This window comes from Epargyreus clarus, unplaced genomic scaffold (genome assembly GCF_041222505.1).
Source record: "Epargyreus clarus isolate Ecla_fem2 unplaced genomic scaffold, WU_Ecla_fem_2.2 ptg000027l, whole genome shotgun sequence".
Lineage (NCBI taxonomy): Eukaryota > Metazoa > Arthropoda > Insecta > Lepidoptera > Hesperiidae > Epargyreus > Epargyreus clarus.
Genome location: NW_027332234.1, coordinates 8,336,242 through 8,354,210, shown reverse-complemented (window position 1 = coordinate 8,354,210; position 17,969 = coordinate 8,336,242). Strand labels below are relative to the sequence as shown.

At 34.3% G+C, this 17,969-nt stretch overlaps 3 protein-coding genes across 3 annotated transcripts; all 3 read right to left on the bottom strand.

The window, feature by feature from the left end:
* Window positions 1–341: 341 nt before the first annotated feature.
* Window positions 342–2,263, bottom strand: LOC140753918 (androgen-induced gene 1 protein). Its single transcript, XM_073088759.1, has 2 exons — window positions 1,816–2,263; window positions 342–1,729 (listed from the first exon to the last, which is right to left on the bottom strand). Exons 1-2 carry the CDS (start codon window positions 1,966–1,968, stop codon window positions 1,172–1,174), a joined length of 711 nt encoding a protein of 236 aa, XP_072944860.1. The 5' UTR covers window positions 1,969–2,263; the 3' UTR covers window positions 342–1,171.
* A 464-nt stretch (window positions 2,264–2,727) lies between these two features.
* LOC140753914 (dynein regulatory complex protein 1) lies at window positions 2,728–9,143 on the bottom strand. Its single transcript, XM_073088752.1, has 16 exons — window positions 8,959–9,143; window positions 8,363–8,550; window positions 7,863–8,098; window positions 7,581–7,787; window positions 7,348–7,515; window positions 6,886–7,264; window positions 6,542–6,639; window positions 6,327–6,452; window positions 6,122–6,247; window positions 5,910–5,964; window positions 5,508–5,592; window positions 5,106–5,182; window positions 4,311–4,445; window positions 3,893–3,995; window positions 3,491–3,654; window positions 2,728–3,274 (listed from the first exon to the last, which is right to left on the bottom strand). The coding sequence occupies exons 1-16, from the start codon at window positions 9,099–9,101 to the stop codon at window positions 3,084–3,086; spliced, it is 2,481 nt and encodes an 826-aa protein (XP_072944853.1). The 5' UTR covers window positions 9,102–9,143; the 3' UTR covers window positions 2,728–3,083.
* Window positions 9,144–9,781: 638 nt separating this feature from the next.
* RpL11 (ribosomal protein L11) lies at window positions 9,782–14,089 on the bottom strand. The gene is made up of 5 exons (XM_073088573.1): window positions 13,957–14,089; window positions 13,544–13,702; window positions 12,936–13,085; window positions 11,025–11,172; window positions 9,782–9,935 (listed from the first exon to the last, which is right to left on the bottom strand). The coding sequence occupies exons 1-5, from the start codon at window positions 13,960–13,962 to the stop codon at window positions 9,808–9,810; spliced, it is 591 nt and encodes a 196-aa protein (XP_072944674.1). The 5' UTR covers window positions 13,963–14,089; the 3' UTR covers window positions 9,782–9,807.
* Window positions 14,090–17,969: the final 3,880 nt, after the last annotated feature.

Genomic DNA, 17,969 nt, shown 5'->3' with positions numbered 1-17,969 from the left:
TTATATATATTAATGGCAATGTGTAGATGTTTTAGGAGATTTATAAGTAATTGTAGATGTTTTAGGAGATTTATAAGTAATTGTGCTTAATAAACGTAAAAATAAAACGTAAGTATCAACGAAAAAATAACAAAACCTAAGTATAATAAGATCTTCCGAATTTTTAAATTTGAAATGTCTACAATTACAATTCTATTTAGAGTGTCCGCTAAAACTGACGCATGGGCACGGAGCGGGCGGTGCATCGGGTGCATCTCTATGACCTGTGACGCGCAATGGTCGTCTACACTTGCAACACATAAATGCATTTCAAATACAGGTTTTTATAATAAAAATAAACGTTTTAAATTTAATAATTTATTCAAAATTATTGAATTTTATTGCAGTGCAATTTACGTACATACTTGTACTTACATAATTACAATTTATATTAACTTGAGTATTTTAGCTTCTAAAGGCATGATGCAACAATGCATTATGTTAATTAGAGATTTAAATTGAATCACATTAAAAAAAAACAAGAATTCATACATATTCATTTTAAGTAGTGCCTTTGTTTCACTAAGCCTAATATATATAAATAATTTGTTTAATAACAAAATAAATAACATAACCATGGCATTAAATCACTGGAGTATTTTAGAAAACAACATACAATTTAAATAAAAACTCTTTTCGTAAATTTTCCTTACAAATGGAATGTGTAAAAAATTCAAGTTCAATAATTCTCAAATTGGCTGATACTATAATGAGGTAACATGTTTTCCAAAGAAACAAGCTTATTTAATAAATTTAATTGCTTTGTGATTACTAAGATTTACTTAATATTATTTACTCTAAGCAGTTACTACATAATGAACAATCTTCAGAACCTCTTAAATACAATATTAAATCACTTACTCAAATGAACGGTCACATTTGGTGGATTAATTTATTACATACTTCCCACAACCCTTTATAAAAATAATAATAAACACCCTCCTTTTATCACTTCATAAGTTATCAACCACAACAATATTATATCAGTACTTCAATACTGAACTAACACTGTCAGCTTTTTATTATTCCAACAGTATAAAAAGTTACATTAATTTAAAAATTGGCATTAATAAAGCTTTTGAACAAGCTACAGAACCTAAACTACCTAATTGAACTTAATGCATATGATTTACTATTGAGCTTTTTTCTTCCCAGATTTAACAGTGGATTGAACTTCCTTAGACCAGATAGTTCTATTCAATGATTCTCCCAAAAAGTACAGTGCAAAGACAAAACCAAGACTGAACAAGTAAAATACAACTCTCAGTGGCCAGTTCAAGACCGTCAGAATGGGGTAGACCCAGCTCCCTGTTCTGAAATATATATAATGCACCCACACTACATAACTTAACATAAATGTTCCCAGTATGCTCAAGCCCACTTTTCTCTGGGGATACATTCTAAAAGATGTAACAAGTTCCATAAAAGTAAACAACACAATATTGGAATGCATAACATGGTTCAACCACAATGGAAAATATTCATCCATCATTTTTGGTAGAATTAATTCACGGTCCACAGCATAAATGCCCCAAAAGGTGATCCCAACAAACATTGCCAATGGGAATGCAAGTGCAGTAAACAATATATCTTTAATACGTCTAATGGCAGGTTTGCGTGACGGCGTAGAGTCATCCGTTCCAACGACATCATTAAGAAGTGCTACACTGAAGTAGACAGTCTGCAACATCTGAAACATAATACACATAATAGTTATACACATAGATAGATACATAAATTGGAAGGGATTCACCATACAATTAGAAGTAACCTTACCGCATCCAAATAAGTAAGATATTTCAATTTCCCTCCGAATGGCGTAACTGTTGTTGATGTACTTGGTATCCTAACGAACGTGTAGTCATAGTAGCAACCGTAGCAAAATTGTACGGCTCCAATTAAATGAAAAATTGCTTTCAATAATGACATTTTAGTTTAAATTATTTAACTTGACACAATAATATAGTTTAAATTAAATTTATTTCACTTCTCACTTTCAGTCTGAGGTGAAGAGAATTCAAATTGTTCAATAAATTATTCGCAATTTTTTGCAACTCATTTTAAGGCACATGTCATTTATTCTAAATAAATGCTTACGTATTCAATAAAGCTACTGGTTATTCATGTAATAATGTAAAAGACTCGTTTACTGGGTAACTGACGACAAATTTTACTTTCTATTTCTAGGTTTTAGATCGAAATGACACTAATGACAGCTGAACACAGATTAAATAATCCTTTCACAGTTCATTCAAAATGACATTTATCAGAACATTTTTAGTAGTAATATGTTGTCAGCTTCATGAAATTCAATTTCCTCAAGTAATAAGTTGTTAATGTTCAGTATTAGTTAAAATATTTCATTTCTTAGGTAGTTTTGACCAAAGCGTATAGTAGCCCAGTTTTGACAAGTTATGTTTTGACGGCTAGTGGCGGGTCCTGCCACACGCACGGATATTTGTCGGAACCATGGTCAGGCTAAACTAATTTTATGCCAAATTGTAAATTCCCATATTTTTATGACAGCACGGACTCAGTTTATTGAATCCTAGTTACTGTTATTTTTAGGGAATATGGAATTCAAATAATAAAAAATAAAAGACTTATTTGTAAACATAGAATTTTATTAAGTTGATAATAAAAACCATAGATTAGTAAAGATTACTTACTCCTAAAAAAAAATGTACCCAGTTTTGAGAATTGAAATAGTTGAGTAAAAAAGTTTTGCCACGTCTCCGTGCTAAAATCTCCGTAAAATATTTGAAATAATTATTTATTTACTATGTAAATTACGCAGTCTCTTCTTCTTCTTTTTCTAAGAAGAAGAAGAATAAGCCGTTTGTGGCTTCATTCAATTTCAAGGCGGCGAAGTATCTTTACTAATCTATGATAAAAACAAATGACAACAATATTTTGTATCAATGAAGAAAATATTTATTTTTGTAATTAATGATATAAATAAATTTAGTATAATCCCGAAAATTGCGCTAAAGTACAATGGTAGGTATTTTGACGAATTGTACAGGCCAGAGTGCTATGGTAATTTATATGGGAGGTAGTCTCGCGAATGCGGGGGGCGCCTCGTCGGGCGCGGTGGCGGTGAAGGCGGGGGCGCGGCGGGCGCGCGGGCGCGGCGCGGCGGCGGCCAGCTCGGGCAGCGCGCCGCGCACCAGCCGCCGCAGCGCCGCGTTGCGCTGCCGCAGCTGACACACCTCCTCGTGGAGCCGCTCGCGCTCTGATTAGGTGATTTGTGACTATCTTTTCCCAACTTCGATAAAGAAGGAGCTTCTATGTTCGACTGTATGTACTCGTATGTTTACCGTATGAAATATTTAAATTTGATAGCAACTACAAATTTACACGTATTCACGAAGTGAAAGATCTTTATGTATTTAAAAATAAGAAAATTGATAGAAGTAATTAAAATTTATAAGAATGATATATTATTTACCTTGTAGTAATGGCAAATAATTATTCAAGCCAGTTAAAAGCCCATTCCAAAACCGATCTTTCTCTGATGGAAACACACTTTTCCATTGTATCCAGTATTGATCTATTTCGTCTGGAGTCAGTTTTCGCGACGGAGTAGTGAAATCTGGTGGCTTTACGCTATCCCTAAAAATGAAATAAAAAAATTAGCACCTAAATATATTTACGATTGTAACACAAAAATATTTTTAAGTTCTGTTATAAACTGTAATACAACTATTGAGTTGGCGAGTCATAACATTGAACTTTCAATACAATATAAGTTTATTTCAGAGATCGCTTAGTGTTTCTGACTATATATTATATTAATACTGTGTATTAATATCTTTCGTGTAACTTGTATTCAAGTACTACGGTAACTTACAATATATCGTATAGCTTTCTTTTATCCGGAGGTACAAACACAGTCATAAATTCACTTAAAGCTGTCAGCACTTGCATTGGTTCTATTTCCAGGTGATGCCCCACTGTGAAAGCAAATCAATATGATTTGTATTAATCATCGTTATTTTCGTTACAATAATGCTACAGATAATGCAACCAAAATACTCATACCATTGCCAGAATGAAGCAATATAAAATAGATCTCACATGGAAAATCACAAAAAAATCCCATTGAATCAGCGTTTATTTGCTATGGTATATCACTGCAAATTCACAAACTTTGCGTAATAAAAATGGTTTTACATTAAGGGTTAAATTGTTTGTTTCTTCGTTCGCTTATAGAAATAAAAATATCCATATATTGGGTGTAAGTATCCACCTATGAGTTTAGTTCTTACCAGGACACAAGAAAGGGCTTTGCTTCTTAATGGAAACAACGGTGGGATGCGAGGCGACGGTGACGCCGCGCGCGCCGGCCCGCCGCGCCGCCGCCGCGCCCGCCTCGGACTGCGCGTCTGATGCCAATGTGCTGTCTAATGTATTAATACATTATATTTATTGACAACAAATATCTGACTATGTATTACCACACTGTAACTTGAAACATTTTTTTTTATAATATAGGAGTAGCAGACGAGCATGCAGTCCACCTGATGGTAAGTGGCTACTGCCGCCCATGGACATCTGTAATCAACCCCAGATAGGACTAGATATTCCTACCTGAGGTCGGCCACAGATGCACCACTACTCCTGAGGACTAAGCTGGAACGTCTCGGAAAAGTCTGTCTCCCTTACCACACCATTCAAACCGGAACACAGCAGAGCCTAACACTGCTGTTATTAGGTAGAAATAGGTGTTGCGGTGGTGCCGCCGGAGTCGAACCACAAAGGGTTCTACCACCTTCAAAAAATGAATAGTACGTTTAATATTTTAGGTACTTGATGAAATTTACCTTTAATTTTTGCCCAAGAAATATGTTGTTTTCCTACGTCAATCGTGCTCACCATGCCAAGGTAATTTCATATTAAGTTTTTTAGTACTATCCTATAAATGTCACTCTGTCATTTAATATTTCTGGATACAGAATTTTTCTTAGACTTACCCGCTCACAAATATCTTTATCTGTTTAAATTGAAATTACGTCTTAGGGAATTTATATTTATTTTAAGCTTAAAGTGTACTGTAATATTACCTTGCAGAGCACCACATTTTTGTATAATTGCATCCGCCTCCGCCATCAACAATTGATCCCCAGGCGTCATATCACCTCTAAAAGAATAGAATAGCTAAGTTATAAGCGTATATAATAAAGGTATAGCAATATTAAGATATTAAATAATATAATATAAGGGTGGGTTTAAGTTAAAACTCTTCAAACAAGAGGAGCTTTGATATATTTGGCTAAGAAATTTTAGAGATTATTCATTTCGGACCTATCCCTTAACGTAAACAGAGTTCACAATGTTTTTACAAGGTTGACGTATATAACGTGGTTATGGTGCTGGTGAACCCGCAAGGAAACTACCACTTCTAAATAATACAACTATCCATCATATAATTGAAAAAAAAACATGCATTATATAAGAAAATATACCTAAAGCCAACATGAATAGACCGGCTAGTGCTGGCTGATATACTCCTTGCAACACTCGATCTTCCCCTTATTGATGAACGGTCTCCTAATTTACAAACAAAATTAACGTTAAATTAATAAAACCACGAAATTGTTGGCCACGAACACTATATTGGGCGATTTGACACGCACTTATAACATGTATAGTAAAAAATCAGTATGTTAAAAAAACAAGTACCTACTTATTATGGCTATAGGTACAACTTTTTGACAAGGCAAAAATTTAATTTTTCACTGACCATTACATCTGGTCAGACGAATTTGTTATGGCGGTTAGAATAGGACAAAAATGTAATATAAAAAATTAAATGCAATCAATACAATACTACAAGCAGTACTAAATTATATAAAACAAGTTCTTACCACGAACTCCCTTTACGCTAATGCTGACATGGTGAGATCCATCTGGCGATGGAACCTAGAAACGTTGAAAATCACACAAAACTTAAAAATGTCAATTAAATGGTAAAACGATTGATCAATTCTCATTGGATTATTATTGATTGAAATAACTGCAAAGGCACTTTACTTGGTATAACACAGCAAAATCTAAAATTGAATGATATAATACTCACGCCAGCAAAGGATGGCTCCAATAATTCAGATGTCATTTCCATACCGACGCAAATAGGACAGAATGCATAATTCAAAAATATTTTGCACAACAATTCGATATCCTCTTCAGCTTGAATTTCTAATGCCTGTAGATAAATATTTTTATATAGTTAGGACGTTCTTCGTAAAAATTATAGTAAAACATCCGTCATACATAATACAAACCATAAATATTGAATCCAATGTACATAGATTTCTCGAAGTTAGCTGATATTTCTCTATCAGTTTTAGTAAACGGTCCTCTACGAGAAACCCTGTGTTATCCGCCACTAATTGCAGAATATGACGAACCTTAAAAAAGTTATTGCTTTAAGTAACATTCAGATATATCATCACTCTCCTTTTATATAAAGATTGTAGAAGATAGAAACCATCCATACCAATCTATCTTTTGCTTCTTGGTCGATTGCATTTTTAGGATTAATTGATTTTGTATCACCTTGCGAATTTGGTGCGTTTTTGGCAGCAATCTCGATCTCTGAAATTTTATGCAATGAACAAATAAAGATACAGAGCTTCTATCGTAATTGCTGTACATTTAAAACTATCTGTATTATAGTATTCACACTATTTTTTGGCCCAAAATAGCTTAATGTAACTTCTTGTAAATACCTCTATCTTTATTATGTATAAGGCTGTTTTTAAGATCCTTATTTTCAGAATTTCAGACATATTTTCAAAAATGTGTAACAAATTGATGTTTATAGATATTGTAAATAATTACCATATTTTGTCAGTGGACTCTTAGGTGGCGGTGGCGGAGGTTGCGGCGGCGGCTCGGCCAGGATGTGCGCGTGCAGCGCCACCTCCGCCTGCCGCAGCTGCCGCGCCAGCCCCATGCAGCGGGCCACCGACATCCGCCACACTTGGCAAAACTTGTAGTTGTTCACGTGCGAAAAGTGACGAGACTTCTTCTCTAAATCGTCCATCGCCTGCATCAACTTCACGATCTCGGCGTCAGCTTTTATCTCTTCGGTTGCACCGTCTTCCGCGGCCTTCCGAATCTTCGAACGAAGTTTATTAGCTACGTCCGACATCTTGTTCAATTTACGCTTTTGTTGAGACCTGACGAACACGTTTTCTTCTTCTCTTTTTTTAAGAACCTAAAATGTTTAACTCTTAAAATTAACAAACATATTAGTATTTACGTAAGCAATTAGCATATTTTCTTTTCAACGTTTTTTACCTGATAGTTGTAGCCGATTTTCTCCGTATTTATAATGCAGGTTGCCTTTAGCTTTTCTAGTTCTTTCTGTAATTCTTGTATTAATGTCTCAAGTTCTATTTTAGCCTCTCTGTATTTAGCATGATGGTCCCACATTATAGCTTCTACTTCTTGTTTATGCTCTTCCAGCTAGAGGTTAAAAACATTTTTATTAGGAAATAAAATTAACATTTTCAGGAACTAAAATAGAATACCTGTTCATATTTATATTCCATGTGTGCAACTTCTTCCTTATCCCTCTGTTTGTAAAGAGCTTCCCATCGCTTATTGTTATGATCAATCATGGCTTCTCTTTCGATATTAATAGCTTGTTCTATTAAGGATAGCTGCTTTTCGTAAGCTCTCTGCATTATAGTGACTTGCTTTTCTATCCTATCTGATAACTCCTTGATATCTTTATCCTGTAAAAATATAAATTTACAATTAAGATGTATTTTTGTCGCTATGTAATTTGCTGCTAAATCAAATTTCTGTACTTGTTTATCCAAATCTTCATAATATCCTTCGTCCATACGTTTCAAATCTTGTTTCAACTCGCTGATCAGTTGGTTCTTTTGAGCTAGTAGTTCATCGCATTTCTGTTTCTGTTCTTTGATTTCTGCATCTATGTCTAAAGGGTCCTTTATTTCCAACATAGCGTCCCAGTGCGACGAAATAGCGTCGTATTGAAGTTGTGCTTCAGCTGCTTCGTTCTCGATTTTTTCAAGGGAAACTGCATAAATAATAATAGTACGCAAAATTTTTCGTCATCAAAATACTATTTATTACTACATTTATGCATAAATAACGTAATCAAAATTTAAACCTCCTTATCCATGTTGGACCATGACTAATTCGATATTTCAAGACTTGTTAATCGTTTCAATAAAATTATAGACCACATCCTTATGGATAAAGTGAAAGTGAACTTTTGTAAATAAGAACTACCTCTATACTACTAAAACAAATTATAAACAACATTAAAATTATATCTCACTTTTCATTTTCTCGGCAAAAATTGCCCGTCGAATAACTTCCCGCTCGTCAGTGGTAACTTTTACGTTGGTAACCTTGGCAGCGCCATCTAGTGTCAAGCGCTGTAGTTCTTCCGCGGCAGATGCGGTCGCTTGTTCTATGGGACCAGGCTCTTCTTCTTTGAACGTTTCTTCGGAGGGTTGTTCAGCTCTGTTGGTTATTAACTTCTGACTAATAATTTATCTTTAGGCAAACAACATTAGATTTTATTATATGTTTTGTATAAGTGATTGGACTGGCAAGATGTAGAGTATCATAGGAGTTTGTTTCCCCCAAAATAAGTCTGAACTAATTGCAATTTATTAAATAGAAAATAGGTACCTTATTCGATACTTAAATATTGCATTGCCATTTTTCTAATTCGACGTGCCTTTTTTCACAGGGTGGATCCAGGGAAGGAAAGGGGTGGAGGGGCATTTTCTCATATATTTCAGGAATGCCAAACTTTGCAAAATTAGAACCTTAGGCCCCAAAGAGCAACAACATTTTGGATACGCCACTGCCTGCTCTCGATATAAGCGCATGGTCGTTTTAGTTATCATTTTTACGAGTACTTACCTCTTGATAGCTTCTTGTCTACGCTTGATGCGCAATGCCCTCGCTGCTTTACGTTCAGTAGGATCTTGGGAAGTGACCTGAGGTTCCTTCGGCGCCAGTACATCTTCCTCGTCATCTTCGTATCCCCCAAACTTTCCAGCCATGATATATTGTAATATAAAATACAAATATACAAGTTTATCTCTCACAAAGGCTTGACACTGGTTGCCATGTCAACTAATATGTTTGGTCATCGATCAAACGCGCAGTGGCATAAAAACTATAAACGTTTTGCAAAAAAATAGTTTTATGATAAATGACATGACATGTACGATTTTTAACGCTATTGTGTTGCGACTTGTGAGCTTGCTACTAATACAATTTTAAAATATAATAAATCATATAATACTAATTAGACCACATCAAACTCAGGTGTAAACGCTATCAATTGATTTGAAACTTTATAAAATTGTTTTACCAATATTTAAATCTATAAACAATTTGTAACTGTAACAAACTCAAACGTAGTTTTCTAACATCTCATCATGTCAATGTACATCTGAGAAGTGTTCAATTTTGCTGAATGAGGATTTTAAATCAAAATTAATATTGGAAACAGTGCGAGGTCTTTACCTCACAAAATTTAGCTTTTTGCTAGTTTTACTCTCATTCGATATAAGTCCTGCCTGTTACAAAAAAATTATTTATCTTTGTGTAAGTAGAACATAGTAGTTCACTGTATACACATATTATGAATCGATTAGAATATTATGAACCTATATTGTAAATGATGCTTATACATAACAGGGGCCCAAAAACCCACTGTTGAAATAAAACGCAGTCATTGTTTATAAATTTTTATTACTTATTTTACTTTTTGCTGTTAAGGATGATACCATCGTATTTCTGTTGGAACCACTTCATAGCATCCTCCTTCGTCAGACGGTGGGGGAACCCAACCTTGCCAGTCTTACGTCTTCTGTGTGCAACATTGAAACCTGAAACAGAGATAAAATTATTTACATATGATTTGTAATTTTTTACAGACTGCGGCAGGTAATTTCACGCATCCAGGCGAGACATGCATGGGGGCATAAATCCACAGGACAAATAGATTCTAGATATCAAGTGGACAGTATCGCACATCAATACCAAATACTAGGATTCAGCAACTCCAAATGTAGTCTTTTGATAGTGACAATTGGGACGGAAACACTATGCAGCAAAATTGATACTTCAATTCATTCATATTCACACTTTTATTACTGAGGATAAAATGTACCTAAACCTCAGTTAGAATTAGTATCTATTCCTAATTCTTACAATAAGATTGAGATTGATGTGGCACATAATTTACAGAGGGTGATATTTTTCTACACACTCTTGAACATAATGTGCAATATAATTCTCATTCTCAGTTGTTTAATACAATATTTAATGCAATTAGTGTTTATATATATTTTTTTTATTTAGCGACAGAGTAAAAGTAAATCCATAGTTCTGATGTCAAGTGGTCACTGCTATAAATCAATTTATAGCACAGAAAAGACAGAAGTATCTGAAGTTGGTAACAAATATTTTTTAAACCTTAAGACAAGTTTAATCACATCATATTCACCTTCCTAATAACACCCTTACAGAAGTAGCAGCTACTTCCATACAAAAGCTGACTTTTTCTTTATTTAAAGTCACAAATGAGCAATCGTAAGTAGTAACTGCTGCCTATGGGCATCTGTAGCCAACTTCATTTCAAATAGAATACTTGTTCGATATGAAGTTGAAGACAATCTCAGGTGAGTTACCATGAAGTTGAAGTCACTCCATTAAGTGGCATGCATACTGCCCTATATCTTGTGAATGATACTTTTATGAATGTTCGTATGTTATGCTATTGTATTGTTTATGTTATTGTGTCTAAAATAAATAAATAAAAAGATAATGACAGGTGAGTTACCATTCTTGAGGACTGAGATGGTCAGCTAATAATGTAGGGCAGATAATATCTGCACCCTTCCACCGACACATTATGCCAGTAATGTAATTTAGTTAAAAAATAGTGAATACATGAAAACATTTTAATGCTTTACCTGGTCTGCCCAGCACAACGTAGAAGTCGAGACCGTAAATACCGATTGAGGGATCATACTTGATACCCAAATCGATGTGCTCCTGGATACCAAAGCCAAAGTTACCAGTGGCCGAGAAGTTGTCACGCCTCAACTCATATTCTCTGACCTGCAAGCCAGTAACACAAATAATAGAGTAACATGTAAAAAAAATATTGGATTTTTACGCCTCAAGCTGAATTACACAACTGTCGCCAAATCTTAATAAGAAACTGCTTAATCTTCCCAAATTAACTTGCTATAGTCCACGCCAAACTGATAGTCCGCTCTGAATATAGAAACGAGTTGCGTCGAATAGCAAATTGTAGATATTAGCGGAACGAAGACCCTTACGTTGCCCTTACGTTGCTACGGAATATATGCTTGTATTTAGGCGCAACAACTAGCAGTTTGGCTCGGACTTATACTACCTACCTCCTAAAACAAAGAACACAACAGCATTACAACCATGCTTCTATAGATTGGATCTAGGTATGGAATGGTATGGAGTCAATGGAAACTTTGAAAAACAAATATATCAACTAGCTTTAATATATCACACCTTATGAACTACAATGTTGTAAACTGACTTATGTATAAAGAATACATCAAATTGTTAAACTGTTTGATGTAACATTAAATCTTCTAAAATTAAGGTAAATTGCATTAGATAAAGAAATGATGGCAATAATTTTAATTCCAATGCATTTTTCTCTAGTACATAGTCAATCTAAAGGTGTAGTATATTTTAAATGTTTTTTTACCTAGAATTCTAAGTGAGAGGATTGAATCACTCAGAAGTTGCAATTAAAAAATTGATCTTGCATGAATTTACAAAGATTACACAATATAAACTATGCATCTTGAACATTTCATGCTTTCATGATAAATATGAATCTTCTATTTGCCATGTACAAACCCAGAATTTACATTGTTACATGTTAACAGTGGAGCTGCAATATATGAGCATAACCTCTCATGTAAATGCGTTTTGAGAAAATGTGATAAGAGAAGGCTAAATTTCGTGACAATTTATAATAACTATTTAAATAAAACCTCTCCTCCTATTTTTTTTTTTTATATCTGTGGTGCACTCTCATCAAATAGCTGTTTTTTGTGCTTAAGCAGTTATTAGTCAAGAAATGTCCAAGACCAATACCGTCATTAGCATTGATGGAATAGGAGATAGCTCTATGCCTTTCTTGCTATAACACTTGTTATTAAAAAGATCAATGTTTTTTAGTTTTTTTTGTCCATTCTTGGTTTGTTTTGGACATTTTTTTGTTTAATTCCTCGTTATTTATTTTAAGTTTCTCATAAAAACATTTGATTACAAAATATCTGTTTTATTTTCATTCCCATACTACAAAAATACTTCATTTATTTTACTAACTTTAAACATTTATTACTTCCCAACGCAACAAGAGCCTTCCCTGGTTGTTATACCATTTTTTTAAATTTCAGTGTCCATATGTTTATGCAAATAAAAATAAAACAAATCATATGTATACTGAAAATGATTTTAATTTGTATAGCACTGGGGCCCATATGAGGTGCACACACATATCAGAATGATCTCAAATGACTCACATGGGGGGCACACACTGAACATGTTAAAATAAAATGAAAATCATCATCTACCGAAGAGAAGAAAATGTCAACCAGACTCACATTAAAAACGAGAACCAAATGAACTAATATAAATTTAAACAACAATTTTTTGTGACTAAAATATGCAAACATTAATTACACATAAAACTGTATAGTTGTGCATTTATAAATTTTTAATTTTTGAAATTTTTGATTATTGCTTAACTACACTTGACCAGTTAAGTTCAGGTTATTTCAATTTTATAAATTGTTATATTATAATAAATTATTATTAGCACTCACTTTCAATCCCCTCTCAAGGATTTCCTCAGCCTTAGCTCCTCGTACTGTGCAGTGAACAGCGATCTTCTCGTTACGACGGATACCAAAGGACCGCACAGTGTAACGAGCCTTGGAGAATACTGGCTGTTGACCAGTCAGCTGTTCCAACACCTGGAAATACATAAAAAAATGTATCAAAATAATCTTACCTACATTATTCTCTGGCCTGCTTTTTAGACACAATAATTATTTGTAAAAGGAATAACTATTTAATTAACTGTTATTTTTTCGAGTATTCTGAGCAGTTAGTAGTAAGTGCTCAGAAGTTGCAATTCAAAATATTACTCTTGCATGAATTTACAAAGAATACACAATAAACTATGCATCTTGAATAATAATTCATGCTTATCGATTAAATTGTAAATCGTTTAACTACAATAATAAGTAGGTATTAGCAAATATAATAACGTGGTAATATAACTGCCGGTAAAATAAACAAGTATTCTAACCTATCATTTTACTTTATATCTATCATTGTATTGCATGTGAATTACTATCAGTTATCACCTCCTTACAAATGTAGTTTTAAAAGTTGTAAGAGCAACAAATAAATAATTACAAAGACATACCTTAGCAGCACGTGTAAGCCTGTCACCAGACTCTCCAACACAGATGTTCAGGCAGAGCTTTCGGATGTGAAGATTCCGCATAACATTTTTGGATTTGTCTTTCGGAATCTTCTTCTCCTTCTTGTCCTTCTTATCCTTAATGGCAGGCGGTGGTACACGCTGCAAACCATAATTTAAATAATGATATCACACGGTATTTAACTGTTTCTTTAAAATTATTTCACTGATCTTGACATCAACGTTTAGGTTATACTAAAAATAAAGACATGTAAATAACAATTATTCACAAAATAAACAACGTAACACATCCGTTGTGCTATTGACTATATATTTCTAAACAGACGTTCATTTAAATCTAATGAATTTCACTGATTACGAAGGATTTATTTTAAAATTCAGCACGGAACACCTACCGCCATGATTACTAATTTCTAAAAGAAACATAAACGTCAAAAATCGATTCCATAAACAACTGACAGTTTGTCCATACAAGTCGGCACAGATAGTATTTCATAAAGCCCACTATTTACAACGTAAGAGTAGATACGTACTGTTGAACATTTCTGTATAACGGAAACCACATTTGTAGACTATAAATAAGGAAAATAAAAACAAAAATAATTTATAAAAAAAGAATCGTCATAGAAATAAATTTCTAAACGTGCTCTGTCACTCGGTGACTCGTGAGACGAGATGGCGCCAGATCTTGAATTTCTTGAATAACGTGAAGAGACGTAAAAATTCTGTATAGGTAATGGAAGTAAACTGAAATGCGTAAGCTACAGATCAAATCATTCTGCATCATCATTATAATTTGGTAAGTTTAATTTTATGATTTGTTAGTTATTTTTTATATTACAGGCGTAGGAAATAAGTTTGCAGTTCGTCTGGTGATAGGAGATCACTTCTGCCTGTAGTAACCGACCACAATAAGAATTGGATATCCCCTAAAATCGGCCGCAGATGTATTTCTTCCCGTTAAATCTAAATTGAAATTCCTTTCATACCAAGTACTTCTTTCTAGACACTAAAATAAGAATATTGCAGTGTTTAATTATGTACTCATATTGCAGAGCTCATACAGTACACTATGGATAAAAATTCGATAAATTCTTCAAGCAGAATATAAAATTTTGCCAATTAGCGGAGCATATAGAGTCACGCATACAAATACAAACAAAAGCAATTAAACTGTAAGGCTTTTAAAACTTAATAACTCACATAAACGGCACTTAGAGCCTTTTTCGTGTCGCGCAAATTTACGCAAGCACGTGTGTCACGAATGAATTATGTAGTTGAAATCTCTTCACAACTAGTGTGCGTGTACTACGAAACAATAGAATGCAAATGGCACGCGTGCGTGTATGACACGCGTGCTGCCGTAAACACGCGCGAGAGGAAAAGCGGCCTGTGTCTTTGATTTCTCGAAGTACAATTTACCTTTTCTTTTATTATATTGGGGTAAAAACCGTAAAAGTGCGTTATTATTATTTTTTTATGTAAAATGAAATTCCACTTTGTTAATAAACTTTCGTTTAAATATTTCTTAGGTCGTCTAGAATGTAAAAAATATTAGCAAAACATATTCTTCGGTAACGTTCACTCTTTGATTGCTTAACTACATAGCCGCGGATATTGCATTTCATGCTGCAATTCATGGAGATTCGTAGCGCGAAGCGTTGATTTACACGCAAATGTCCATTAGTACTTAACAACGCATTTGCACTAACTGACATGATATTAATGTATTATCACCAATACGTTTTATTAACAACATAAAGATGGGTACTTACCTATCTATCCCTGTAGTTCCAGGACCAGAATCCGATACTAGCGCTACTACGAGCTACGATATCCCTTGCCTGTCGTAAGAGGCGACTAAACGGGGGAATGTCACGCGGGCGGCAAGAATGGGAGCTCGAACCGCCCGGCCAGCGACCTCGGGAAGGACGACGATATGTCGGTCGCATGACGTCGTACGCTCCAGATTGTGTGGCGTGTGTCATGCTCACCTGGGCGGAGACCGACGGGGCAATGCGCTAAGAAGACTCCAGTTGCATTCCTTTAGAGATCCCGGGGCCTCTACGCAGAGCCGAGGACGACCACCGGGGGGATTTTAGTCCGGTAAGAATCCCACATAACCCTGTGTCGTTCTCAAGGCACCGGCTACCTTTTGAAGGTTTCCCCCTCGTTAATAAAACTCTCGTTAATAAAATTTCGGTCTCAGTTACAGTGGCCTCCTATTCGTAAACGAAGACAAATAAGGATACTTTCAACTCTCTTTTCTATCTTATATGATGATCTTTCTCCAGAGTATCTGAAGTGTAAATTTCAATACCTGCGTGATAACCATGAACGGCACTTACGTTCTTCTGAGACGCTGACTCTCTTAATTCCTTCTCACCATTCTGGTTTCATGTCCTATTCGTTTGCTGTTCAGGCCGCTCGATTTTGGAATGCGCTCCCTGAAGATCTTAGAAAACCACTCAGCAAATCAGTGTACAAAAAGAAACTTCGCGCACATATTTTAAACCTAGACATGAAATGAATTAAATATAGCATTTTCTCTTTATTTACGGATGTATATATTATATAGTATGTATTTATATTGCATATATTTTGTATAATGTATTATATTTATGTGTATATATATATATATATATATATATATATATATATATATATATATATATATTATATATATTATTATCTTTATGCCGCCATCGTTGTCTTTCTCACTACCCGAAGGTTGACTGGCAGAGAATGCTATATAGCATTAAGTCCGCCTTTGTGCCTTTACATTTCTGTAAGGTTCATAAAGAATAAATAAATAAATAAATAAAAAACACCTGTCTGCTCTCCCATAAAATCGTCAATTTTATTATCGAAATCGATTACAGACAATCCACCTGTGCGGCCTATGGTCGTCTAATAACATTTAAAAACCCGTATTCACCGAAAGCAGACCTGTTTCACGCTGTAGTGATGTAGCAGTTGTACCTCCCCGGTCGAACGCTGCTGGATCTATCAACTCCCAAGTTTTTATTACAACCCACTCTTCCAGTTGACTCAACTAGATTATCAGTTAATATCATTTCTGTATTCACCGACTACACTGTCACCTAGACCTAAGTTGCTGTTTAATTGATCAATGATATAAAGAATTCGCTACCTAATTAGGTAGCGTGTTATCGAAATAAATAAAATAGTTTTTAACCAATATGTATGAATTTGCCTGCGAATAATATGCATACTATTGTTGTTATAGTTCAATGGAAAATGCCCTTGTATTTCGTGTTTCGCAACGGAATAACATACCCGAAATAATATCTAAAAGTAGGCATATAATTTTGATCGTATTAATTACTTTTATTATCTTAATTACCATCCTTTCTCCGCCACTATTCAGTACCGTAACTCTAATAGCTAGTACGTTAAAATACATCCCATCATATCATCACATTATAATACAGGTACCGTAAAATATTAATTTTCCAGTAGCTACTAAATACCGGTAAACAAAAATCGTTTACATTTTTTAAGAGTATAAACAAGTAAAACGAGGCCCTGTCTCCACTGGGCTGGCGTGCCCGACAGTGTACATTCCCCACGATGTTTATTATTATTGTGCTAGGTATGATTTTCGATGTAAAAGTCGCAGCTTTGCGTAAATAATGCGGTCAAATCGGTAAATACTTTCATTGATCATTCGGCCGAGTGGTCTTGACAGTGGATGAATTGTTGCGTAAGTATACTACTAAAAAAACAAATGAAATGAAATTGTCATTATTACAAAATATAGGTTACGTAAAGTTGTTATTGAAATAATTGGTATTTAAATAGAGAAACTACTCGGTTTATTTATATTCCTAAACCAATCAGAAATTAAGTACTGTTTTTTTGTTTCATGTCGTCAAAATCCATTTATTCAATTATTTGTTTCAATTATTATGAATTTGCGTAGACGATAAAAATAAATAGCGTAAATTAATAAAGTACCTATCCTACCTAACCTAACGAGCATATAATTATTATTATCGTTATTCTTATTAATATTAATTACTATTCTACTGTAAAGGGGATATTGGTACCTAATAGTAGGTAGTGTGTGCAGACAGAGGGTTGAGATTAGGGGGAGCAAAAAATGGTATTATTGTGTTGTAGTTATATCTGCCCATCTGCCTCTATTCGAGAGCAGTCATGTACGGTGTTACGTTATTGTGATAGATTTAAAGGATACTATTGATTATATGATTATGCATTCACATTCCTAATTACTGTATGATGTGGGTAGTAAGTAATTATCTTATGTAGTGTCGTCATTGTCGTGTGTATTTTTGCAGTCAATTTTCCGTATACCCAACATGTTAATACAATTACATATTTCAAATTTCTTGAATTACGTACCTACGTATCGTCATACGAA